This window comes from Platalea leucorodia (assembly GCF_965183815.1).
Source record: "Platalea leucorodia genome assembly, chromosome: 3".
Classification (NCBI taxonomy): domain Eukaryota; kingdom Metazoa; phylum Chordata; class Aves; order Pelecaniformes; family Threskiornithidae; genus Platalea; species Platalea leucorodia.
This window is the reverse complement of record NC_138825.1, coordinates 79,447,923-79,473,019: the sequence shown is the minus strand read 5'-3', so window position 1 is coordinate 79,473,019 and position 25,097 is coordinate 79,447,923. Positions and strand designations below refer to the sequence as shown.

Below are 25,097 nucleotides of genomic sequence, written 5' to 3'. Positions count from 1 at the left end.
AGCGGTCCCCGGCCAGCCCTATTCCTCCCCTCTTTGTCTTCTTCCTCCGGCTTTTTTTTTTTTTTTTTCCGCCTTCCTCCTCTCCAGCAAATCCTGCCCTCCTCCTCCTCTCTCCCTCCTCCTCCTCCTCGCCCTCTCCCCCGCGCTCCCGGGGAACAATCGCTGCTGATTGAGGTTCACTCCAATACTGGGCTCGAAAACTGGGCTCTTATTTAGGAAGTCATTAATCACATCCCCTCCCCCGGAAAGAGATGGCGGAGAAACCTGTGAAGTACAATTCCTCGCCCCATCCCCCTCCAGAAATGTTTTGAAACGCTAAACCTCCGCACATTCTGGGCCATATTAAGGTGATATCGCGTTTCCGGCGCGCTTTTAATTTGAATGCGAAATTAGTAACGGGCAGCGAAGGCGCGAGCGGCGGCGGCCGCCCGGGAGCCGCGACACACGCACACCCCCACGCACACACGCACACCACACGCGGGCACACACGTAGGGAGAGGCAGATTTCCACGCACACGCACCCCCCCGCCCCGGGGCGCCGCTGCGCTGCGGGGGCTGCGGGCGGGCGGGCGGGCGGCGTTTGCTCAGGTGGACGCGGCGATCCGGTTGTCCGTGCGCCCGCGTTTCGCGCGGTCGGTAGCGCGGGCGCCGGCCCGCACGTGTCGGTCTCGCCTGCGAGCATCTTGCACTCGCGCGTGTAGGCGTCCCCCACCTAGAGCGCGCGCGGGTACCCTAATAACCTCATCCGCACGCCCGCCTCTGCACCCGTTTGTTGTTCTCCGGGCTGCATCGGGAAACACGCGGGTCTTCCTACGTGTGCGTGCCCGCACGGGAGTGCAGAAACCCCAGAATAATACGTCATCTCGATTTCCCGTAAAGACGCGTGCAGATTAGCTGTCGAAAAAAAAAAAAAAAAAAAAAGACGTGTTGGAAATTTCTTGTTCATTCATAAATTATTTTGGTGTGTCAGCCTCGTTGAAATGGCGATTGGCTGCTCCTGCCTCCTGCCAACCCCTTAAGGATCCGATGTGAAATTAGTAGCAAGAAAGCATGTAATTGACCAAGTCACGTGTGCGCAGGGGGCCAGAAACGGAGCGAGAGCGAAGGGGAAAAATCAAAAGAGGGAAAGCACATTAGACCATGCGAGCTAAATTTGCGATCGTTCAAAATCAGGATGTTAGATTAATGCAGAAGACCACTTCGATCCACAGGGAAAGTTTTCATCTCACGAGTTTGGAGCAGAGGGCCCGTGGGGCAACATGGCCGAAGGTTAATTTTCTTTTTCTATTGTTTTACTATGATTTTCGCTCGCTCGCTCGCTCTCTCCCTCTCTCCCCCCCCCTCTCCCCCCACCCCCCTTTTAACCCAACTATGCATTACCCTTTTTTAGCAGCTCGCGCAAGGGGGCTTTCTCCAAACCCATTGTTACCCAGCTCAGAAACTGTTCCGTACCGCCCACCCCGATTCACAACTTGAAAAGCTTTCAGGGGGCTATTGTTTGAATTGTTCCTGTTTGATTAAGCACAGTTGCAGTCGTGGGATGAGAAAACGGTCGTACACCTGTCCCAACTTTAATCGAAAGTTTATTCCAAGGAGGGATGGATACGCGTTGGAAAATAGTGGTTTCGGCGCTGCATGTGCAATAACCAGTTGTGCAATCTACCCAATTTTGCTTATTCTCTCTCCTCCACCCCTCCTCGGCCGGCCTCCCCCCTCGCCCACCGGTCCTGCGCCTTGCGAGGAGAGACTAATTGGGCTGAGAATTTCTGTTGAGAAATGGGATCGGTCTTAAACCAGCAATATTCAAGTAAAGTATCGCGTTCCGTGCTGTAATGTGGCTGAAAGATGGAGTTAAATGGAAAAATACACGTATGTACAGAAACGTGGGCTGCTCTGGGCAAAGAGAGAGGGAGAGCCTCCGTACGCAGTGTTTCCTCTCTGTAACCTCCGGTGATTTTATTTTTTTACGTATTTTGGGGAGAAGGTTGTTTATTTTAGCATTTAGGAAAAAATAAGCTCTTTTCGCCGTTTGCTTCTTGATTTTGTTTTGTTCGCCTTTTTTTTTTTTTTTTCCCCTGCTGCTTCTGTAGTACCTCCTTTATACAGTGGCAGAAGGATGTTACCAGAATTTAACTCTTTGCTTTGCATCTTGTCCCCCCCTTCCTTCTTTTTCTCCCCCCTTCTCTCCCACCCCACCCCCCGCCTTTCCCTCTTCCTCAGCAGGGGCGAGTAAAGGTGGAGACGAGCCCGGGAAGTTGCCGGAGCAGGAAGAAGAGGAGGAATCCCAGGTTTTGCACGGAACCGGCCATTGCAAATGGTTCAATGTGAGAATGGGATTCGGGTTCATCTCCATGAGCAACCGAGAGGGAAGCCCCTTGGAGTCTCCAGTTGATGTCTTTGTACACCAAGTAAGACCCATTTTTGTCTGCCATCTCAGCCCGCCACATTTGGTTGAGCTCAGTGGGACTCTGGTTTCATGTGAAGAGAAGTAACCTAATTTTCCTAGGTATTTAGGTGCATCTGTAATTAAAAAGTTGCCTTAGGTAGTGGTTTTGTTGGCAGCGTACAATTTGAATAAATAAGGTCATTAGATTGTGCTTAGTCTCTGTGGCCGGAGATTTGTGCAAAGGGATAACGTTGTTTCTTCCTATCTTCCTCCTTGGTTAGAAACTTCTCCCGTGCTTTTTATTTATTTTCAAATGCCACGCTTTTCTTTTTAACAAAGTTTATCATTTGCCACCAGACTGATCAGGCGCAGCTATGTCTTTCCTTGGAAACTGGTTAAAATTAAGCTCGGAAAAGGATAAATAAATGTCGGTTTTCATTCAGATAACATTTGAATACAATTTTAAACGCTTTTCTTGTAAACCTGGAATTGCTTTTTAAAAGCTCATCTGAGATTAGTTACTGAAATTAAGACATAATTATAGTGTTATTTTGCAGTAATTCAGACCTGAGAGCGTCCCTGTGGTGATACACTGGAGCGTGCGTGTGGTTTGGTTGGTTGATTTTTAAATATTCCTTCCTAGAAAAAAAAAAAGTAACGATTAAGGGATCAGACCAAAAGCAGCAGCGTCTCTGTAAGGCTGCTTGTTCAGGAGAGAAGGGGCGTGTGGCCGCTGGTTTTATTTTTAAGCACAGCAGCGGGAACGGTGTTCATATTTTGACCGTGGAAGCTGGTATGAATGCCTTCACGCAAAGGACTTTCAGATGCAAGATACGTACAAAACGATAAAGTTAAGGGAACTTTTCCCAAGGTCTGTAGCGTGGTTTGCGAAGGAGCATGTGTAGACCTTCCCTGGCCCTTCTGTTAGTCTCCAGCTGTAACAACGCTATTTTGAATTTCACCCCTCTTCTCGGTGATCCGAGAACAGAAGAGCGCTCTCAGGTAAAGAGACCATTTTGGGTTTGGCTAGGGCCATGTTAGGAAGGCAAAAAGGCATCTTAACTTTTTACGTGGTTGTCCATTTTCTATGACGTTTGCAATGACGGTGCAGGGGGGTGTTCCATGATTATATAGTGATTCCCTTTTAATGTTCCGTTTGATGGCCTGGCCATATTTTGTGGTAACTTTCATCAGGCTTTTTTAAAGAATACACCTTTCATTAGGTTAATAAAAAGGTGACTGAAACTTAGGAAGAGCGCTGCTGCTGTGGCATGTTGCCTTGCTCCTTGCGGTGGTGGAGTGGATTTCTGATCTTGCTGCCCTACGTGTACCCTACGCCTAAGGACCTGCACATCAATCCTAGCTGTTTGCATTTGGAATTTTGTGCAAAGCATAGAATCCGATATTGAACTTATTAAATTCTTACGCTTCCTGCTTTGTACTGGCATATGAGATGCCCCCCTCTTTGCTGCCGCTTTTTCTTTTCAGAGCTGAATGAATGAAATACTTACCAGAGAAGGAGCAGTCTTCCTCCTGTTTTTCCCCCTTTCTTCCCTTCTTTGTACCTTTTTAAGTCATGACATTGCTCTTTAGTTCTAGAAATTTACTTTATGGATAAAAAACCTTTTTCTTCATCTAATTTTGTGTTAATGTCATTCTTTTTGCTTCTCAAATAATAGAAGACAAATATTTGAAGCACAGCAGTGTTGTTAATAAAAAAACCCCACATTTGGAAACAAAGATATTCTTAGAGCTGTGGAAATAGAGAAGTGCTGAACTTCATGATAATGTGATACATTTAAGTAATACTAGACAAGGTGTGCTGTTCCATAGAAAATAATAAAAAAGTATATGGTAAATTTGGAAGTCGCTATTCAGTTGTGTCCCCTAAAGGAGAGGACAAGAAGGGAATGTTAGACATGTTTGTTTACACTTTAGTAATCTACAATTTATCGATATCTTTAGGTTCCTGAGACATATCACAGTGTAAAATGCAGTAAAAAGTAGCATGTTTCATTGCACATAAACTGTGCACCTCAGTCATTTTGAGTATTACTTAGATAAATGTCTTACTGAGTGAATTTATTACTATTCTGCAATGGATTGCTCTTACAACAAAGAAAAGACATTTCTCACCTTTTGCTTTCTGATGAAATCTAGGATATACATAAACTTCATGGTGACTTGAATCTTCTTTCCATCAGTCAACAGTAGAATTTTTCTGTTTAATGTAATGGGGAGAAGCAGGATCTATTGTGTTTCAGAGTGCATTTTAGATAATTTCTATTGCTATATAGAATGCTTTGTGTTAGCTGACTGGCTGACCAGTGGTAACAGTAGCAGCCAGAGCATAAAAATGTCTTTAAAGCAGTAATGTTATTTAACAGTGCTGCTTGTACAAGAGAGTCTGTTGCCTGAACAGTGATTGGACCCTATTCCTATTAGTTTCATTAATTTGAAAAATGTAGTCATGTGAAAAGGCCTTTTCAAGGCAAAGATGTTAGTTTATTAATCTGTTGAAACAAAATATTGCTGTTCAAAACTGCTTTGAAAATACTTCATCGTTTATTTAAGTGTGTGCACATACTATTGCGTGCATTCACTTTTTCTGCAATGTTTGTAGCTACTCGTGTGATTTTATAGAATCAGTCTAAGCAGAGGAAAGAAGCTTCTATCTTATTTAGTCCAAGTCCTGTCAAAGCTAGCTTGAACCCCGCAACAATATTTTTACTGCCTTATCTTACCTTTTCTTGGTGAGGTTATGCCCAGTTTATGAGACCTTGCTATGAGCAAAAACTTACTGGATGTCGAGTCAAAATTCCTGTAATAGTTTAAGCTCATTATACCTAGACTTTTGAGCTTGAAATAAATAATTTTGCTTTCTTCTTGGAGTTCCCCCTTGGTTGTGTGCAGATTATAGTCATGTTTTTCTAAAGTCAGTGCTTCACTAATTGTATATATTGATATATTTTTAGAGGATGATGCTTTTGTTTGGACTTCTCTTCCCCTTCACCCAATGAAAGTTCTGTTCATGAAACAGCTGCAGTATTGAGTTTTTAACGCTACCTTTTAAGTCCTTCCTTCAGCACTAATCATTTCAATTGATCTTCTCTGAAGTACCTTCAGGTTGTTGTTACCCCTCTGGTAATGAGGTACCTAGAGCTAGATGCATTATTTAAGGTAGAAACACGTCAGCCATTATGGATGTGCATCTTTGTGTGTGTGTGTACAATGTAAATAGGGTACACTTACAAACATCTACATTCTTGTCCTTTTTTAGCTTTATTCTGATACAGCTTATACTTTAAGTCATGTTTTTGAGTCACTCAGTGTCATATAAAAATTACAAGTCCTAAAAAGTATTTAATTTTTCAAAGACAAGCCATGTCCAATGCAGCAATGTACTGACCCCACTGTGTTTCTTTTACAAAAAAATGAATAGTAGCAACGTTAGTCCTGTGCAACTCTGTTAAATCCAAGGAATGTGCACCTTACTGAATTTGGCTCAGTATTGTCATTTGGACTTTTAATAGGTTAGCATGGTATGAATAATATAGCTTGCTTCTCTTTCATGATGTGAATTCTGCACATAGTTATGTGAACAGGTCTTGTTAAATTTTAGAAAAAGATCTATTTGTCAAAGGGTAAAACAGACTGAGAGGTGAAGCGAGTGAAACCTTTTGTGGTGCCCATGGAAAAAGGTCTTCATTGGTAAGAGCTCAAGCTTTCATAAAATCAAAGAAAAGGATGATGTTTGTTGAAATTTTTTTGCACGTTCAAAATTATACACACAACTTAGATACATACAGCTTTTTTGGATGCTGGCAGTAAGGCAGAGATGCTGCGGATTCTTCTTTGCACACATTTTATATGGACTATGTTAGGAATGCGTCTATTTTCCTTTGCTTAGCATGAAGCCTAGATGTTAAAGACGATAATGAAGGGTAGGGTGCTGGATGTAAATAGACACAATTAAATATATGATTGTGAATATCAAAGGTTATAATTTTATGTTCTGTTTCTGAGTAATGTGGTCTTTCTGGATGAGATGGATTGTTCAGTTTAGAAGATGTTTGTTGGGGCCTGGCTCCATAGTCCAAAATTCTTACCGTGTTAAGGGATTGAAATAGGATTTCTGAACTGGGACCTTAAACATGATCCTTCTTTGGGATCCTCTTTTATGAGATGGGGAGAGGAAGGAAGGGAGGAGCAGCATACAGGAGTTGGTGTATTTTGTTTTCTCATTAAAAGGAACGTGGTTTGAAATTTTTCACTTTCATCTGAACTTTCTTACTGTTGCTGCAAGTTACTGGTATTACAAGATTTGATAAAAGTGGAAGAGAGTCTTTTTTCTTTCATTGAATCCTTCTGCACTGCGCTATCGTTTGTATATTATAAATTTTGCTCTTATTGTTGCAAGTACCTATAACAAAAGGAGGGAAAATTACTGAGACTATGCAGTTATGATTGTAAACATGGAAAATTAGACATGTAAGCAGGATCTGAAAAGTCTTTTACCTTAATTTGACGGACCATCCTTTTTGATGATGAATCAGATGCCTGTTCTTTAAAGTATTCTTTTAGTATTTTAGCCACGGTTGAACTACTTTTTCTAGGATGAAGTTGGGCATGGCACGATACACTGAATGCTGACTTCCTAATGTTGTGACACATGTGATCCTGTGCTCTTGCAAGGATACATTCATTCATCTAGCACATCTTTTCCATTTCTGTGTTATTAGGAGCCTGTAAAAAGCTAGTTAATTGCTCAGAATAACTGGAAGTTCTGGGCAAGCAAGTGAGATCAATATTACATTGCTCCTTATTGCTAAATATGACATAGCAGTGCCCCTTTGAAGTACAGAATTCTCCATGCAGAGTGTGCTATTACAAACTTGTCATCTTTGACTTCTGCTGGGGACCAGGCAAGCCCAGTCCTAATCAAAACAAAGTGGCTAGCAGGATTTAGAGAGGGAAGCTGAGGAAGGAAGCGAATGGGGAGTAAACGTGTGTCTGAAGTGAGCATATGTATCAGAGATCTAGCAGAGATCAGACCTACACTGAAGATGTGGGTGTCAATGTCTGCTCAGCAGCCTCAGTGAATGTAGAATCTGTAATGGGTAACTGCTGGAGATCCGGAGCCAAGCTTTGGCACTCACCAGTTGTGTTGGAGCATATTAGAGAAAATTGACTTTAAATTACGGGGACGACGGATTTGTGGTGTGGAGCGGTACAGCCTTGTTTGGGATTTTTTTTTTTTGACTTATTTTGGCTGCTAATTAGACCCAGTTCTACATTTCAAGTCCTACCTGTGGACGCATAGGCAGATGGTGAAATACTTCCCTGAGAGCTTGATGGTTTAAGATAGGTGTCTGAAGAAACCTGTCATTTGGTATTTAAGTTATGGAGCTGCCATCTGTGGAAATACCTTCCAGATTTCATCTACTGACATCTAAACCAAACATGACAGTGCATTTTTATCGATAGATGTATGTAGTATTTAAGTGAATGGCAAGTCCCATTAAACCTAAATGGTGTTGAATCAGGTCAGACTTTGCTGAAGAAGTTTAAACATTACATGTTGACATGAAAAAATCACAAGCAGCCCAGAGACAGAGGCCTGCAATGGGACTATTTTGCCTTGAGAGATTTCCCTCTTTGGCAGAGCAGTAAGTACACCCTTTTCCAGAGCATGCTATCCTCCTTTTCTCCAAGACTGAGGAAGTTGTGCACAGGGGTTGGGATACTGGAAGGAAGAGGATATTTTGTCTGGGGCACAAACATAAGATATCAAAGCAGATACGTGAACCAAAGCTAAAAGGAAATGAATTGTCAAATTGGGAAAAATGTTGTTATTGTTGCTTGTGCTGGTTTGCAACTACATTACTGAGGTAGTAAGTATATCTAGACCCGTCCAGAGTTTTGTTTTAGACTCTTTACAAACTATTCTCCCAAGTAAATATTGTTTAATTAATCTTCCTTATGTAACACATCTCAGTAAAGGCTCGTCATCTTTTCCCCACTAATTATCAACAGAAGCCAAATTAGGTCCATCAGTTTCTACAAAGGTGCATAAAAGTGACCATAAAGGTATAACTTAAGTACGAACCTGGGAACCTACAAACTGGAGGGTAAAGACCATTTTTGATGCTTCTTAAATGAACACAAAGAAATAAGGACATACTGTTTACATTTTTCATTCCCTGTATTTAAGCGTGCTTTTTTTCCCCTTTTGTTAAATCAGCTGAAAGTTATCAAGACTGACAGAAAGGTATTATGTGATACTTAGCTCTTTCTAAGGGACAGTACTCAGGACAGGTCTGGACTAGCTTTTGCTTGCTGGGTATCACTGGTGAAAGCAGTGAATCCTTAAATTGCTTTTACATCAGCAGAGTATCTGTAAACACCTCTGTCATGGAAGGCGGGGAAGTGCTTCTGATTGCTCGAGCACATTTAGTTGGAGAAATTGGTGTCCAGGCCATTCCTCAGATTATTCTGGCTGGTCCTGACTTAAAATGGGGGGTTAACTCCTTGGGAGATGGCTACAGGGAATTCTAGATCCCCACTCCAGAGATGGCTCAGCTGCTTGCAGAGCAGCTGTGGAAACTGCTGCAAGTTTTACAGTCCACTGTATTAAGGAAAACTGGCACTGATTTTGATTTTTTTTTTTTTCCTAACATGCAAAGCTGTAACATGCAGCAGGTCAGCAGCTGCTCTGCAAGCAGCTGAGTTGGCTTTGCAGTAGCAGTGTGGTGAACAGGTGGAGGTTGAAACTCGTAGAGTCACCCTTCTTGGTGGGAGTCATGCGGCCAAGATTTTACTTTTACATTTGGCAGCAGTGCTGCTGCTTAAGTAAGCTTTAAGAGCTTTTATAGCACTCTCCCTGTTGGGCTAGCGTAAGTGCTTGTGAAGCTGCATGGCAAACCCAGCTGGGGAAATTTTGGTTTTCGTATCTGATTTTTATCATTTTTCGTATCAGAGAAGCCCCATGATCCGTACAAATACGGGTGGGCAGTGTTGGCACCATGGAAGGGCAGCCAAGGATGCAAACAAGCAGCTGCCAGGGTGAGGTGAAGGTACAGGAGGAAAGAGAGCTGGCAGCTACCGTCGCAGAAATGTGAATGAAACTGCAGTCTCCTCTGGTGCAAAATAGAATACTGGTGTTGCCTTCAGCTGGGGATGGAGAGACAGGGAAAGTGTTTTCACGAAAAGACAGACTTGAAAAACTTCAAGGAAAAGGGCACTTGTGGATATTGGAATAGGTACAAGCATCTGAGCTCTCCTTGGAAGCAGAATGTTTCAGGAATCTTTTTTTGGGTCACACTTCAGTTTAATCTTACATGTTTCTATTTTTTACTTTTTTCTTGTTTTATTGATTACAATTAAGCTATGACATTGAAATATATTGAATTGCAGTTTTAAAACAGCACTATTTATAAAACAAAACCAAAAAAATTAGGAGGAATTTTTGATTCATGACAATAATGCTTTTTTCTTACTTCTACAGAACAAAAATAAGTGTATTTACAGGGCATGTTCATAGTAATTTGGATATGTCTTGCTAACAGATAGGTGAGAGCTAAGTGAAATGAGTTGATAATCTGAAAGGTATAGCCCCTTAATTATTCCATACGTATAACTGAAAATTAAATACATCAATACATTTGAAAAGTTATTTGTCTGAGAGTATGTAGAATATACTTGTTCTACTGTCAGTGCAGGAGCCAAGAAAATCACACAGATACTTTCTATTCCAAAGTTCTCATCTAGTGCTAGAATCACATTTTTTGGAAGGAGGGAGGCTGAAAGGTTCGTTTTGGTTTTGTTAGCATCATAGGTTAGTATTTTCACCTGTTAAAATTGTTTAACAGGTAAAATCTGAGTGAATGCATGTATAATCAATATTTGGAGTGTATGAATTTGTCTACAAAATCGAAGTAGTATTGTATGACTACTACAGATCTTGTGATGCTCTGTTAGAAAACACTAATGTTGTTATTACATTAATAAGTGAGTACCTCTCATGAACATAGCTGATAGTGGCTTTCCCATCAAAGATAATCTGTTCCCAGAGAGGCCCTCTTCTAATTAGTCATGGTAATTTATAGGTATGCAGCGTTGAGGGGTATTTTCTTCTAGATTGCTTTTACTATAGTGCCACTCGAGGCTACTTTAACATTTGTGTTATAACTTACTTTGTTTATGGTCATATAAATACATGCACCAAATTAATCTGTGGGCTGAAATCAAGAGTAAAAGTGATAGCCCTTATGTACTTTAGGTAGACTAGAGTAAGCATGAACTTCTATTTTCTCAAAGTACAGGTATCTTTAAAATCTCTTAATACTGCACGTGGGCTATAATTTTAAAAATGTTTTATTTCATTTTACAACTGTGTTTTGCAAGCTAGTAATCAAAACCTTGGTTGGTTTTATGGGCTATTTGTAATAATACAATCTTAGTGGAAATATGGGGTTTTAAATAGCCTCTGCTGACCATGTGTAGTAATTTCTGAATATTCTTAGACTCATTATATTGGAAATACAAGAAATATATAGAAGTCTTAATCTGGAATGTACCTAATAGACCCAAGCTGACTTTTGTAGACTTTGGATGAGACCCTCAACCACTCCCTGTATTTAACAGATATATTTTGCTATCTTAACCTGTTTAATTACCTGGCCTAAGACAAGTAGATTGCACATTTAGAGAATTAGCCATTGTTGACACTAAAGGGGAATAAGATCAAAGAATTATTCACAAACCTGTTTGCCACCATCTCCCCCAGATATTAAAAACAATAGTACATTAAGTGAATGGAAATTTGAGAATTATTTCAACAGTAAACAAAGACTTAACATAATGAAACCATGGCATCCCTTCTTTTCTTGTGGATATTACAGGCCTGATGGGCCAAGTTCTGCTCAATCTTCTCATGTAAAGTGGTCCCACTGACCTGTGAAACTCATTCAATAAATTGGACAGCATTAGGAGTGGATTTTAAGTCCCTTATACGAGTGTTCTTACTGGAAGTACGTAGTTCACGTCCTTTTGTTTTTGTAAGTGTGTAAGTGTGGGTTTTGTGCTCAAAAACTTGAAGGCCGTATTATGATCTGATTTGTTCCCTGTACAGTACCTAAAATGTAGAGTAGTAGACTAGGGTTTGGGGCAGTGCTGCTTAATTAAAAGTTAACTTAAAATGATACAACTTAACATGATGTGTCTGCATGAAGCTGACATTTATGTAACTTGTATATACTTTTCACAATATGCTACTTTTTTTGTACTGTGAATGTATAATAATTAATGTCTTACCTCAGTTCGCCTGACTGCTAATCTGCTAGGCTGCTTCGATGCAAAGCTCTTGGGCTGTTAATGTTGTGGGTTTTTTCATTTTCCTGTTGAGAAATTGCTCAGTCCCAAATCATTCCCTCACAAGAGCAGAGAGTGGTAGAAGATGTTTGTGAAATGCTCCCAGTGTGAAAAACGCCCCTCACCATGGGTGCGGAGGCAGGTTCTGTTGAAGGGGAATGGAGTTCACCCTTGCAGTGAAAGCTGTTCAGTAATCTCGGGACAGTGGGGGCCAGCTGTACAGAGCCTTTGACTTCTGGCAGGGGTAATGGGATGCGGTAGGTATTGGGAAAACTTCTGAAAAAGTTTGTAACTACAGTATTGCGTATCTGTGTTCACAAGGGGAAAGATGGGAATCCTCCTGGCAGAGTCCTTCAGGATCTGCCATTCTCCCGGGCCCCTATGGTAGGGATGTACAAATCCTGCCCCAGATATAAGGGGGGGGGCACTGGCTTATGGGGAGGGGGAAGCAGCTGAACCCTCTGTCCAGACAGGAGGAGGTGGGCAGTTTGCAGATTTGGAGGCATAAAATGGTCCTCAGTTATTTGCAAATGCAGTTAGTCAAAAAGTTTCCGTTTTGCCACAGTGCTTAATAGCTGTTCACTACAGTGATTAAATTCTCATTTGGCTGTGCCAAACCTGCTTTGTTTGTCTGCTTCATTGTTTGGTTTTAAGGGTTTGTGTGTGCTAACTAAAGAAAGCATGTTACATTTGTAATAGCTGTTTTATATGAATCAAAATCACCTTTGTTTAATGTTTTCATGTAGCATGTTTTGCAAAAACTGTTTAATAGATGGGAAATGTAGGGTAGAAGTTAACCCTGTAAGTAATGCATGGTCTCTTGTCTGTGTGGCTGTAGTGTGCAAGCTGATTTTAACTAACAGGACATTCAGCAGAGCATCCTGTTCATTGTGTGTTCATTGTGGTTTAGAAACTGTTGCAACCTAGAGACAAAGATAAAAGTAAAATCATTTTAAAAGTGTTTTTAATTGCCTACAGGAATTAGTGATGATTGTTAAAGATAAGACATTACTTGTAAGGTGATTGATCTGGGTGTGAAGCAGATGCATGAATAAACAATGTCAGAAATGAAGAGTTTCCTTATAGAGAACTTTGCGTGTCACTACTGACTTTGAAGGACCAGTCCCAAGGAGAGGACTGCGGGATTGAACTGTAGGTGATAAGAGAGCAAAAGATTTTAAAGGCGCGTTGCCAAGATGAAAATCATATTCAAGATTTTCAGGCAGAAATATAGTATATCTGAAGGTAAAATCTTTGCTTAGACTAATTGGAATAGGATTTTGTTAGTGTTAATTCATGCACTTGCAAACACTTAATGCAGGAGCAAATACCACGTCTTTCACTAAGGAGTGCTTCATTCTCCTGGACTATAGTCTATTATCTACCCTAAGAAAGCAGGCTATCAGAATCTCCTCTTAGCAATGCCTTCTTTTCCTCAAGAATTAAAAAAAATTACAAAACATTCTAAAATCTGATCTATCAGATTTGAAAATATTTAAAATTATTTAAATTCAGAACATTCTGGTTGAGAATGTTCCTTTATATTTGATCTATGCCTACATTGTCTTCAGTAGAAATTAGCAAAGACTTCTGTAAAAAATAAAAATGCATTTTCTATTTTATAGAATGTCTTTGCATTTAATGACGACATAACATTTTTGCAAGACAGCAAATACTTTCCAGAATTAATCTGCAGTCCGCTTGGAGCAACAAAATCTCTTTATGTTTAATAATGTAATTGGTGGATTCAGTTTCCCCAGAGAATTTTTACATTCATCTTCATTAATTCATTTTCATTAAGCAATTACATATTTTTTAAAATCACAGATTATTTTATTTTTGTAATATAGTAGTTTGGTTTTTACTGACAATTACTGATGATAGTTTATTGGAAAGTGATAGCTCATTCCATGCTTATGTGAGTTTAGTGTTAATCGTCTTTACACAGATAGTACTTCTTCCTTGGATAATCATTTCTTTAACTGGTGACACCTGCAAATGGACCAAGATTAGACTGTTAAAATGGCTATAGTTGAAGCACTATCCTTTTGTCAAAGATTAATTATTTTTAGGGTTCATTATTAGATAGTATAATCAATGTTTAGCATTTTCTATGATCTCCTACATATTGTTTTTTCATATGGGAATCAGTAATTGTTTTTAATTATATATAAAGCAATACTATACTTTTATAGTTATAATTTGTTTTCCTTGTATCCATATGTAATTTAGTATTTATTAATTGTATGTCCGTTACAAGGGAGCTAAACCAGCACTGACCACAATAGGTGTCACAAAATGCATCTATAGTATATTATATTATAGTATATTGTATTCTGTTGAGAAGTATTGAGGTAATTGGCATAAAATGACTGATTTTGTTGTAATATTTCTGGTTTTAGGGTGATGAATATAAACCTTAGCTTAGTTTCTGTTTTCTCCCTCCATTTGACGTGCATTTTAAAAGTACGGTATGTATTTTAGCTACACTTCAAGGACGAAATGTTACTAAGAGATGAAATGTTGAGCCAGGTGAAATCAGTGAAATAGTCATCAAGAAGTTTCAATAGGTATGCACAATTTGTCTCAAGGATTTTTTTTCTGATAGTTTCATTTGGGAGCTTAGATGTTTAGATATTTTAAGGGATACTTATTGATTAAATAAATGTAAGGGGGTTTTGTGTGTATAAAGTATCATTCAGTATACTTGTTTTTACTATGTTTGTGAGTTCCTCACAACCTTTAAAATGTCCCCCAAACTAATTATATAACAGTATTCTTTGGATGAACTTACCATATATGAATGTTCATCTAAATTTCTTGCACTGCATTCAGCTGTACCATGTACCTTAAGAGAAATGTCACTCCTCTTTATTTACATCTTATGGGGCAGAAATACTCCATTGGCTTGCTTTGTTCATTTCCACCAGGGTCTTCATTAGTTTAAGCATCGCTGTGCCATTTTGTGGACAAGTTTGAAATTCCTGGCATTTCGGGTCTGAAAGAGGACTAACTTGGCAGATAATTATTTACTGATAATATGTAAGGGAATAAAAATATGTACCGATCTATGGCTTTCTCCACTTAAGTTAATACGTAGAAAGTTTAGTATGGGGGGTTTTGTTGTTGTTTAATTCCAACGGTTTAACAAAGTTAATCTGAATTTGTATGTCTTGCTAGCACATTGTTCTTCAGGGCACACTCACATCTCATTGCCAATTATTTTAAGATGATGGACAAAACCAGCAAATTATTTCCTTTTATTAAATCTTTATGGAAGTAAATTATCAAAAAATACGAGTACCTGTTAAATATATATGAGAGTAATCCTTTCTTCCTTTAAAAATCGGTTTGATTACACTGTAAAATAATTTTGACACATTTACTAGACAAAATATTTTCTTGCCAAAAACAGATGTTCAGATTTTGAAATGTCCAGTTTCCATGAATTTGACTAATTCTATAAAGACCTTTCTGGTAACAATGTTGCTATTAAAATGTTACCATTAAGAAGCTACATTCGAGCATTAAGAACTTAAATGAGCAAAATTAATTTAGATATTATGTAAAAAAACATAATGAAGTATTCATTATGAATTAATACAAGATCTCTTAAATACTTGCATACAAGCCTTGTTTTGATCTTCTACAGTGTTCATGCCTATTTCAGAAAATATATTTAACAGTGTAGGTCAGTTTGGATTCTGCTGCATAAAGGAATGGCAGAGACCAATGCTAATCATCACCGTGGTTTTTATATTTGTCAGTCCCCTTCTGGATCAGTGCATTGCAAATCCATATAATCAGTATCTAGAAGGGGCCAAAAGTAAAGATTATGGGTCTTAATTTTTTCGCTTGCCGGGAAGATTTGCCAGTCGGCTATTGAATTCTCTGCTGCGCTACGGTTGGCGTGGATGGAGGAAAACCTCTGGTCTTGCAAAGAATGAGCTATGATTTTTCTTGTATAGATGCCGTATTTATTGCATGTTCAGTTGGTAATATTCAAGTAGCTCAGGTTGCTTCTAATGTAAAAGTTGTCTTGGCCTGCTCTGGTAATGAAGGGACTGTAGGATAAATGCTGTTAGCACCTCTCTCCATTTAAAACACGCATGAATGGAATCAGTGCAAAATTTTGTTGTTGTTGTTCTTACGCCTATTTTTATCTAATCTCATCGCTGTGAACATAAACAACAGCAAAACATTACCACTACAGCGAGCAAGACATCTGAAATCCTGTCCTCCGTTACAAATTTATAAAATGTAGATTAATTGACCGGCTGATGTAAAGACGGATGATTCAATTCTGCTCTTATTCACGCCAGCGGCAAAACAGGCGGGGGAAGACTGCGGGGTTTTATGTCTTCAATGTAGCAGCCTAAAGCCATAATCGGTCTTAACGCTTAGCTTGAAGAATTTAGGTAGATGCATTCAGGTGGGCAGTTGGGTGTTCGAGGGAGAGGGGTGCCGCTGGTTTGGGTTTCTTTCTTCCCGCCGGCCAGGCACCCGGGAGCGGGGCAGGCCCGGCGGGGCCGCGGGGCGGGCAGGAGCCTCCTTAAGGGCGGCCTCCCCCCTCGGCCGGCGCGGGAGGAATTCGCACCCGCCCGGCTCAGGTTGCAGGGCCGCCGATCCGGCCCGGGAAGCCCCGGGGTCAGGGCTATTCACTGCCTATCGCTTCCTCGGGCCATTTACAACCCCGTCCTCCCCGGTAGGTAGCTGTGGCCCAAGGAAGCGATTGATGCGAAAGATTCGGAGATGTTCCTTTTATTACTCTCTTAATATGGTTTAAATCGGCTTTTTTAAAAAGAAAAGTTGATTTGGCACACAGTGCAGAACTGGAAATGCTGGTTGGTATCGTTGCGAATCGAAATAATGGCAGATCACAGGTAGCTGTCGGGGGCCGGCCGCGCCCGAGGGGGCAGCGCTTCTGCCGTCGGTGGGCCTCACGCGTCGGTGGGCCTCACGCTCCGCCGGGCCCGCTCCGCAGCGGAACACCCGCCTGCCCTCGGCGGGAGGCCGGAGCGCGGCGCCGCGGGGGGATCGCCGTTCCCCATGCTGGAGGACCGAGTTACCATCGGCCGCAGAGCAACTTCACCTGCAGCAAACGCACGTTGAAGAACGGGCAAATGAACAGCGGCGCGCTCACGCACGCTTCCATTTTTTTCCCGGAGGTTTGCTGCTATTTACGCCGGCGCTTAGCGCCGTGGTAGCTTATGTGGATGCGGGGGGCTATCGAAGACGTAAACACTTTCAAACTGAGCCGGGGTTAAAGCGAGCGCCCAACGCTCCGCGCTTATCTCGGCGCCCCACGCAGGGGCCCGGCCCGCGGCACCAGCCGTCGCCGCACCAGGCCCCAGGCCCGCGGGAGGCGCGGGGCTGCCCACCAAGATGGCGGCGGGGCGGGCGGCCCGGCGGACGCGCCCCGCCTGCGGCCCCGGCGCCTTCGGCCGCAGGCACGGGCTCTCGTTACCGCTGGCCGCGGCCCAGGGCCGCTTTTCGGCCCGCAGGCCCCACCCAGGCAGGGCGGCGGGCGGCCGATGGCACCCTTTGTTCTGCGGCCGCGGGGCCCTGCCCCTTCCTCCGCCCCGCGGGAGGAAAAGGCGGCCGCGGGCAGGCCGGTGGCGGGGGCCGCCACACGTGGGTCGCCCGGGAGGCCTGCGCGCAGCAACGGCTCTGCCTCGAAGCGCGGTGCCTCGCCAGCGCCTCTCGTTTCAGCGGGGTTGGCGACCTGTAAGCCCGGAGAGGATCTCCCCGCCCGCCCCCGCGCTAGCCCTCTGCGGCCCGGGGGATCCGCTGCCTCTCCCTCCGGGTGGTCGGTCACCTCCGGGCTCCCGAGGAGGCCCGGGCGGCGGCGAGCGGCCCACCCAGCCCCTTCCCCGGCCGGGGAGCCCGCCCCGCCGGGGGCAGCGGTACAGGCGGTACAACGGAGGGGTTGCAGAGCTTGGCGGCGGTGGGGGGTGGTGGTGTCTTCCCCCCCCTTCACGTTAAAAACCACTTTGAAAACAAATGCAACCTCCTTTTAAGGCGTGAATGAAACCTGAGCTAAGTGTTGCGTTTGTTGTTTGCTTCGTTGATGCTTAGAGGAAAAAGAATATTGGGTGGAGAATTCGGCGTGGGTATGACAGAAAGTCCGTCGTTTAGGGATTTTCTTAGACCTCTCAGTAAAGAGCTAGTAAATGATCAAGCAAAACATGCTACTAAATTGCTGTGTTGAAGTAGTCATATTGACAGAAATATTTGAAATTTTAAAATGAATACATTTATACCGACAACCAATATTTTTTCTTAAACTTGCTAGAACATTACGCAGCACTTTACCTCCTGGCTTACAATTTCTCTTTAATTTAACTTCTGAGTGCTGCAACGTGACAACACAAAGAAAGGCTTTGCAAAATATTCGGCAGAATTATCTACATTTGTTTGTTTTGAAGGAGAACGTAGTCCTTCATGCCAAAAAGTCATTCAAGAAGGTTAATGAGCATAGGATTCCGATCTTGCAAACACTTGCTCTTTAGAGTAAGAACTATTCACGTAAATAAAGGTTTCAAGATTAGGACCTTAAATATGCTACTTTTATAACTATTCGTCCCTTAAAAATGGTCTTCCGCTTTAGCCTGGCCTTGGGCAAAGTTTCACATGGACTCGATGGGAATTTTTTTTCCTTGTGTAAGAACTATAGTTTCACTGCTTAAAATATTTTTTTTAATTGAGGAAAGGATTGGTAGTCTACTTTCTTGTTTTCTTTTCAAAAATAAAAAATATATATAAGAAATACATATATTGTACAACAGCAGCTTGAAGCAGAAATGCTACTACAACAGCAGCTCTGCTGTAAAGGAAATGGCTGAATTCCATCTATGTGGGTGAGTTGTATAAAACTGTTCTACAAGTTCTCTGTAGCTTATATAATAGAAAAATCTATATTTTTTTTTTTACATTTGAAAATACAAAATGTGCTTTTAGGCTGTGAGTGGTGTGTAACGATTCACTACTCTGGGACAGTCTCCTGTGGGATGAGTTTGGTGTAATTCCGTTGACTTCAGTACAGTTGTGTCAGTTGCCCCTTCCTCCCCATCAGCATCCAGTTCACTGGAATCTCACTGTTTTTTTCTGATAACATTTTTACTTCCAAACGATTTTTTTAGATGCATATGTTGTGAAGGGAATTTGTACTGGCAGAACCCTAAACTTGCTTTGGTTGTTTCAAAATAAAATAATGCAGGGATTAAAGTCTGCATTACTTGAATTGTTAGCTTTAAATAAGGGACACATGCTTTTTTAAAGTGCTTCTCAAGCAGAAGTATTTCACATTTCAAATACAGATAACTTTATCTCAGGTTGATGAATTCAGATGTGCTATCTGGCTTTGGATTTTCAATTAGCATTGTTTTACAAAATGTACAGGTTTTTTTCTGTACATGTCAGATAATTGGAAAATTTAGATAATGTTTCTGTTGGGGTTGGCAACTTATTTTAACCTTCCTATGTAAAATTCTTTGTCTCTTTTTGAGGTTAATGTTAAATGTTGCTTTTGCAATCCCGAGTGGTAGAAGTGCTTTTCAAAAATCACAAATCTTTGTGAGCCCAAGTGTTGTCACTCCATACACCAGTGCTTTACTGACAGTTTTGGTTGATACACATCAAACTTTTCATTGCTGTTTTTGTGAGCCCCAGAATTACGCTGCATGGTTGTTTTTAAATTAAGTAAGCATCTCTATTAATGTTGAAGAAAAAATTGTTTGCTGAAGATGTTGTACCACTCTAGGTTTCTTGTTTGTTGTTTTTTGGGTTGGTTGTTTTTTTTTTTTTTTTTTCTGGACAAAATTTTTGCTTGTTATAACCCTGCAGTTTCATTATTGCCTTAAGCCACCTAACTGCAGACTTTTGCTAGACGAGGCAATACCACCCACCCCTGCTTCCACCCTGGCCACATGTTCCCACCCAGACTTCTGTGTCAATTCTGCTGCCTTGTAGCTGCATAAGGAATTACAATCCCTTGCTGTTTGAGCTGAAAACCAGTTAGTTATTTTGCATGTTTGAATTTCATTTGTATCAGCAAGCTCATATGACCTTGGTTTTGCTTCATGAAAATTGGAGCTAACTTGAGGAACGCAGTGGAAGCGTGCAGCCTGAGGAAATGCAGAATATGACCACTCCGTTTGGTGTCAGGACAACGGTAGAGTGTAAGTTTCGAGGAACTGAGCCAAAATGGGACGTCTTGTTCCCTGAACTTCTCTTCGGTCTCATTGATTTAACTCGCTAGCTAGGAAAAAGTGGCAGAGCGAGACTTTGCACAACTGCATCTCGTAGAAACTCCGTCTTTGTTGGCGTATGCTCACCGTGACTTTGTATCAGTGCTGTGCTTGGCCTGGCATTAATTTCCTTAGAAAGAGATGTTAACAGTCCAGTCCTGCAAATAGGAGATGTATCTATTTCTGTAACTTTTTAAAAAATAGAAATATTTGGGAGTGAGTTTACCATTGCCATTGGGGACATTTAATTTGTGACTTCCCTGCTGGTGTGTAACTAGCAGGTATAATTGAGCTGTCTCCTTTGCCCGGCACACCTTTTACTTAATATTACAAGAGGATCAAGTTAAGCTCCCTTGAAGAGTCTCCATGATTTAAAGTTTCTTAGCAGACCTTACATAATGTGTATTAGCTGAACTCAGTGGCTACTTTGACTAAGGCTCAGGGCCAACCAGTGCGACGTCAAATAAGCCATAAACAGCTTCTCTCCTGGTGCCCAAGCTCTGCCTCGAAGCAGGCTGTAGCTGTAATTTTTGTTTCTCTTTTAAGGACACTTGAAAAATATTTTCACAGATATAAACCACTGAAGTGTCCTGAATGAACTGAGAAGCATTTTTAAAGAAATGCTTCTCATGCACATGCATATGCACGTTTGTCATTCATGGTATTTGTTCAGTGCTGCAAAGCACTGGTTACCTGTACCATACCTACAGAGTTAAGAAGTCACTTGGAATTCATTGGACTCGGCTGAGGATGATCAAAGTCCCAAACTGAGCTCTGTGCAGGACTCCCTTGCACAGCAAGTTGCAGGACAGGCTCTCAATTTGTCCGAGAGCAGGTAGGACTGAATTCTGACTGTGCAGGGTCAATTAAATTATGCTGGGTGCTACATGCACATATCTTGGGCAGATTCAGTAGATACATTGAAAATGTTGAGGTTTAGTTGTTGCTAATTTAACATAAAGTCGGAAGGATATTGTAGTTAATAAAAAGCAAGAGTGATTATCTTGAAATTGTTTATTGACACAAGTTGTGCTGTGGCTGGCTAAGGTGTACTATACTACAGATACAGTATGTTGCAACTGTACATTAGAGTGCACACCTCTCCCCAAGGGATGTTTGGTGAGGAGGTAATAGAGATGCATGTAAATTGAAGGAGTCTTTATTTATATTTTTATATATGTATATAAAATATATAATTTCTGGCAGGGGTGAGTAGCCTCAGGCAGCTGAGGATGGACAGAGTAGGAGTGTAAGAGATCTGCCAGCTCTTCAGGGCACTGCTGACAGTCTATGCTGGGCAGGGTCAGTGTGGTTTAGGAGAAACTGCTGCATGTGTCTGTTTTTAATTGAAAAAAATGTCCTGAAATTTTGGGAAGTATTTCTCTTATACGGATAGATTGCCACTGATGAATGGAGCCTATCCAGTAGCAAAGCTCTGGGTTTAATTTGATAAGGATCCTCACAATAAAGTTGTCTTTCATATATAAAATTATATATGGTTTGAATTTGTAGCTGCTTTTCTTGTAAATCCATCTAGGTATTTATTTTAGAAAGAAAAATTGCCAAATGCCACTAAAAAAATTCTTTTTGACTGCAACATGTAACTGTGAGGAAATCATTACGCTTTTCAATAACCTTCGTTTATTGCGTAGATTAATGGTTGATTAAAGTAATTTGGCACTTTCTCTTGCAAACAATAATTTGTGCGCCTTGTGCACTTATATTACACACATGCTCTAAGTGGATCATGACTGTACACAGTTGCCTTCATATAAGACTGACCAAAGTAGGTATGTCTGTTCCTGGCACACAGATAAGAATAAAAAGGATATCGATATTGAGTATGTTATAACAAATTGAATTATTTGGCACATTATTCTAGCAAAGACTGAGTTAAGTGAACAAAATACCATTTATCTTTATTTGTAGGTTGTTCTTTGGGTCATTATTGATTTCCAAATTTCAGGTAGTTAATAATAAGTTACCACGGTGACATTAACAGCAAGCAATTTATCTTTTTTTCAGTGGTTGGGGGAGGGTATCTTGCAAACAAATGGAAAATTTAATGTAAGAAAGTACAAGCTGCATGTGAGAAAATATTTTTAAAGGGAGTATTAACTGTGAAATTAATGTTTGAAAAACTTATGACTATAAAAGGTAAATTTAATTTCCATTTAAAGGTATTTGCATAGCACAGGATTTTTTTTATTTTAACAAATGAAACAATATCTACCTTTTCTGAGCAAAAATATATAAATCTCTAATTTCACAAAGAGGAAACTTTATAAACTATTTTCTCTCCTATCAGCGTAGCATTTGTGAGTCAGCATTTTCCCATAAACTCTTGATTTCTTTGCAAATAGGATATAACCTATAGTAAATAAATAATTTCAGAATCGTCCCTAGAAATTTGGGGAGGTTGACCAAGGAAGAGTTTTTCTTTAACGCCTTTTTTTTTAAATTCTCAAGTAGTGATAAGGAAACACTACTTCAGTAGAGCTAAGCAAAATGCAGCGTACGCTGTAGACATTTCTGCTGGCTTTCCTTCATCTTCTACGGGTGCCCCTCCTCCATTTTGTTTTCCTTTTCACAGGTTTTCTGGTTGTGCTCTCTTTTGACCCCACTGTGTGAGCTTGTAGCTGCACAGGACACTGGTAAGATCAGAGAATACCACTGCTGGATTAAAACGTGAGTGCACAAGTCAGGAAAAAGACTGCAAAGGCAGCAAAAGGAAAGTAAACATCTACTGTCTTATCTGTAAAATAATGCAGTAGTCTTAAGCCAGAGCTTGAGGTTTTGTATGGATTGTTCAACATTTATTATTGAAAGATAGGATGGCTGTTTGTAAAAAATCCCTAAATACATTTCGTTAAGATCTGTTTTTCTATTGTGATTTATCACAATTCAGAAAAAATAAGAATAGTTAAAAGCACTCTTGGTCTAAAAAGGCAAGCAAGCTCCAAATAGAATGATTATTTCCTTTCTGGTTTTCTGCGTTTCAAACAAGTTTCCCTAAGATAAACCCTTGAAAACCATGTGACACAATTTAAATATTAATTGGTTCATTTGTAAAATGAATGCCTTTTATTTATTCCTAAGAAATGACATCTCTGATCTGTGCATAAACATACTTTTTCATTCAGAAGTTGACCTTAACTTAGTGTTTTGTAATAATGATATTTTAAAACTTTATATTAACATATTTAACCTATTTCTTGGCTGTAGTGTTCTGGGTTCAGTGTGCTGTAGAACAGTGTATTCATTTACAGAATATAAGCAGAAAATACTTGCACTTTTGTGTTAAAGTATGCTTATACCTGGCTAGTTGAGTAGATGATGAAGCTATTTAAAAGTGTTTTAGAAAGTGCTTCTTTAGACAAACATAAGAAACTTACATTCCTCTTGTCCTTATGTCTCCAAAGTCATATCCATCTTTAGTTTGATTTTCATCTTTCCTTTGGTAGGATTTTAGCACTACCATTTGTTAACCATGGCACACACCTGAACACCAGGGAGCGTATTCTGCAGCCGGAATTACATTTCCCTGTTTATCAGTCATGATTCCCCACGTACAACGAGGGGAGGCATTTACTAGTTTTGTGAAATAGGTACAGTATCTGATTATAGAATCTCCTGAATACTGTGTTCAGTCACTTTAAACAGTCTTTTAAGAGAAAATATGTGTTGCATTAGTTTGCTATTTTTCTGTACTTGTGGGTCTGCTTTTTACATGTCTGACTATGGATTCAGTTTCTTGGCAACTGCTTGTTGATTATATTAAGAAGTTGTGCAGAGGTTTCTGTCAGGATCCAGAGAGGAGAGAAGACCACTGCTGAGCTGTGCTCACAGATACCAGGGTACAGGTTCTTGCTTAAATTAAGGCGTGGGCCAGCTGAACATAATTGCTGCAAATACCTGCCTGATCAGTAGCAGAAAATCTCCCTTATTAACTGAACCAGTATTACTCACTTGTGGGCTTTAAGACTGCACCTAGTGATAAATTAACCAGGGTCAGGAGCAGACTGAGGCAGTGGAGTGTGATGCTCCATGCTGTGTGAGAGGTAACATGTTGTTCCCTATCATTTTTTTCTCCCTACAGCAACTGCTACTGCATCTGGCACATCTGGCAGAAGGGTGCATGCCCCGTGGCATCGTTCCAGTCAGCAGTCTGAGCACAGCTACCCTGTCTTTTGGGAATGGGGCGGAGATGGGGAAGGAAAGAATTTTGCCAGATGGATGTTAAATTATGCTGTGCCACATTGCTTCAGAGCCAGGGAATGATGCCCGAGCTGTTTAATTAGCGACATGTAAGTAGTCTGAGACACGGAGGGATGAAGAGGCAGGAGAGACTTTGAAATGGGTGCATATGTGGCTGCCAGCAGATGTAGTCAGGAGCCCATGAATCACAATGTTTGTGGTAATGGTAAAATTTTTGTAGCCTACATGGTTTTGTTGAATTTTTTTATTTATTATTATTCGTTTTCTCCTCACCTTTCTGTTTAATAATAACAGATTGCAAAGATGGGTATTTTTGTTCCCTTTCCAAAAGGATTAGGACATAGTAAATTTTAAAAGATGAGAGGCCCTACAGTGGGTAGGTAAACCCACACAGGGGTTAGTTTGTACCTGATTAAGGACAGCTTTTCAATAGATCTACCCTGTGCAAGTGGAATAGAGGCATTTGGCAGCAGTGTGGTTTCATGTTGGCTTGAACCACAGGTGAAAGTGTCCTGAGCTGCGTACTGTTTAACGTGATTGAGTGAAGTACTTGTGCCATGTGGGAGGTAACAGCAATTCACTAAGCACACGTGCAAATGCCATGTGTGGATGCACTGACTCATGTTAATGTAATTACCTCATCGTAATTGAGTTAAGTACAATTGATTTAACAGTAGTGAAGATGAGCCCACAGTTACAGTCTAAAATGTGAGTTCATATTTGATTGTCAGGGTTACTGATTCTTTCAGGAGGCTGAAAATTTTCTTCATAATACAGTGAATGAAGAATGTGCTTAACTTTAGCCACATCCACAGTCCAAGTGGAACTTACCCAGGATGGTAGTTTTTGTTTCCTTGCATGTATTTTCCAAA

At 40.8% G+C, this 25,097-nt stretch overlaps 1 protein-coding gene across 3 annotated transcripts in view; it reads left to right on the top strand.

Moving 5' to 3' along the window:
* The window catches only part of LIN28B (lin-28 homolog B), a gene marked incomplete at both ends in the record, with an annotated part of 89,367 nt that overhangs the window by 4,898 nt on the left and 59,372 nt on the right, over positions 1-25,097 (top strand). Inside the window, 2 exons of one of the 3 annotated variants that reach the window (XM_082306587.1) lie at positions 1,777-1,807; positions 2,221-2,408. In XM_082306587.1, the coding sequence (XP_082162713.1) occupies positions 1,777-1,807; positions 2,221-2,408 (219 nt within the window). Of the gene's footprint in view, positions 1-1,776; positions 1,808-2,220; positions 2,409-25,097 lie in introns of those variants that run through there. The other 2 variants (XM_082306588.1, XM_082306586.1) reach the window with 2 other exon arrangements.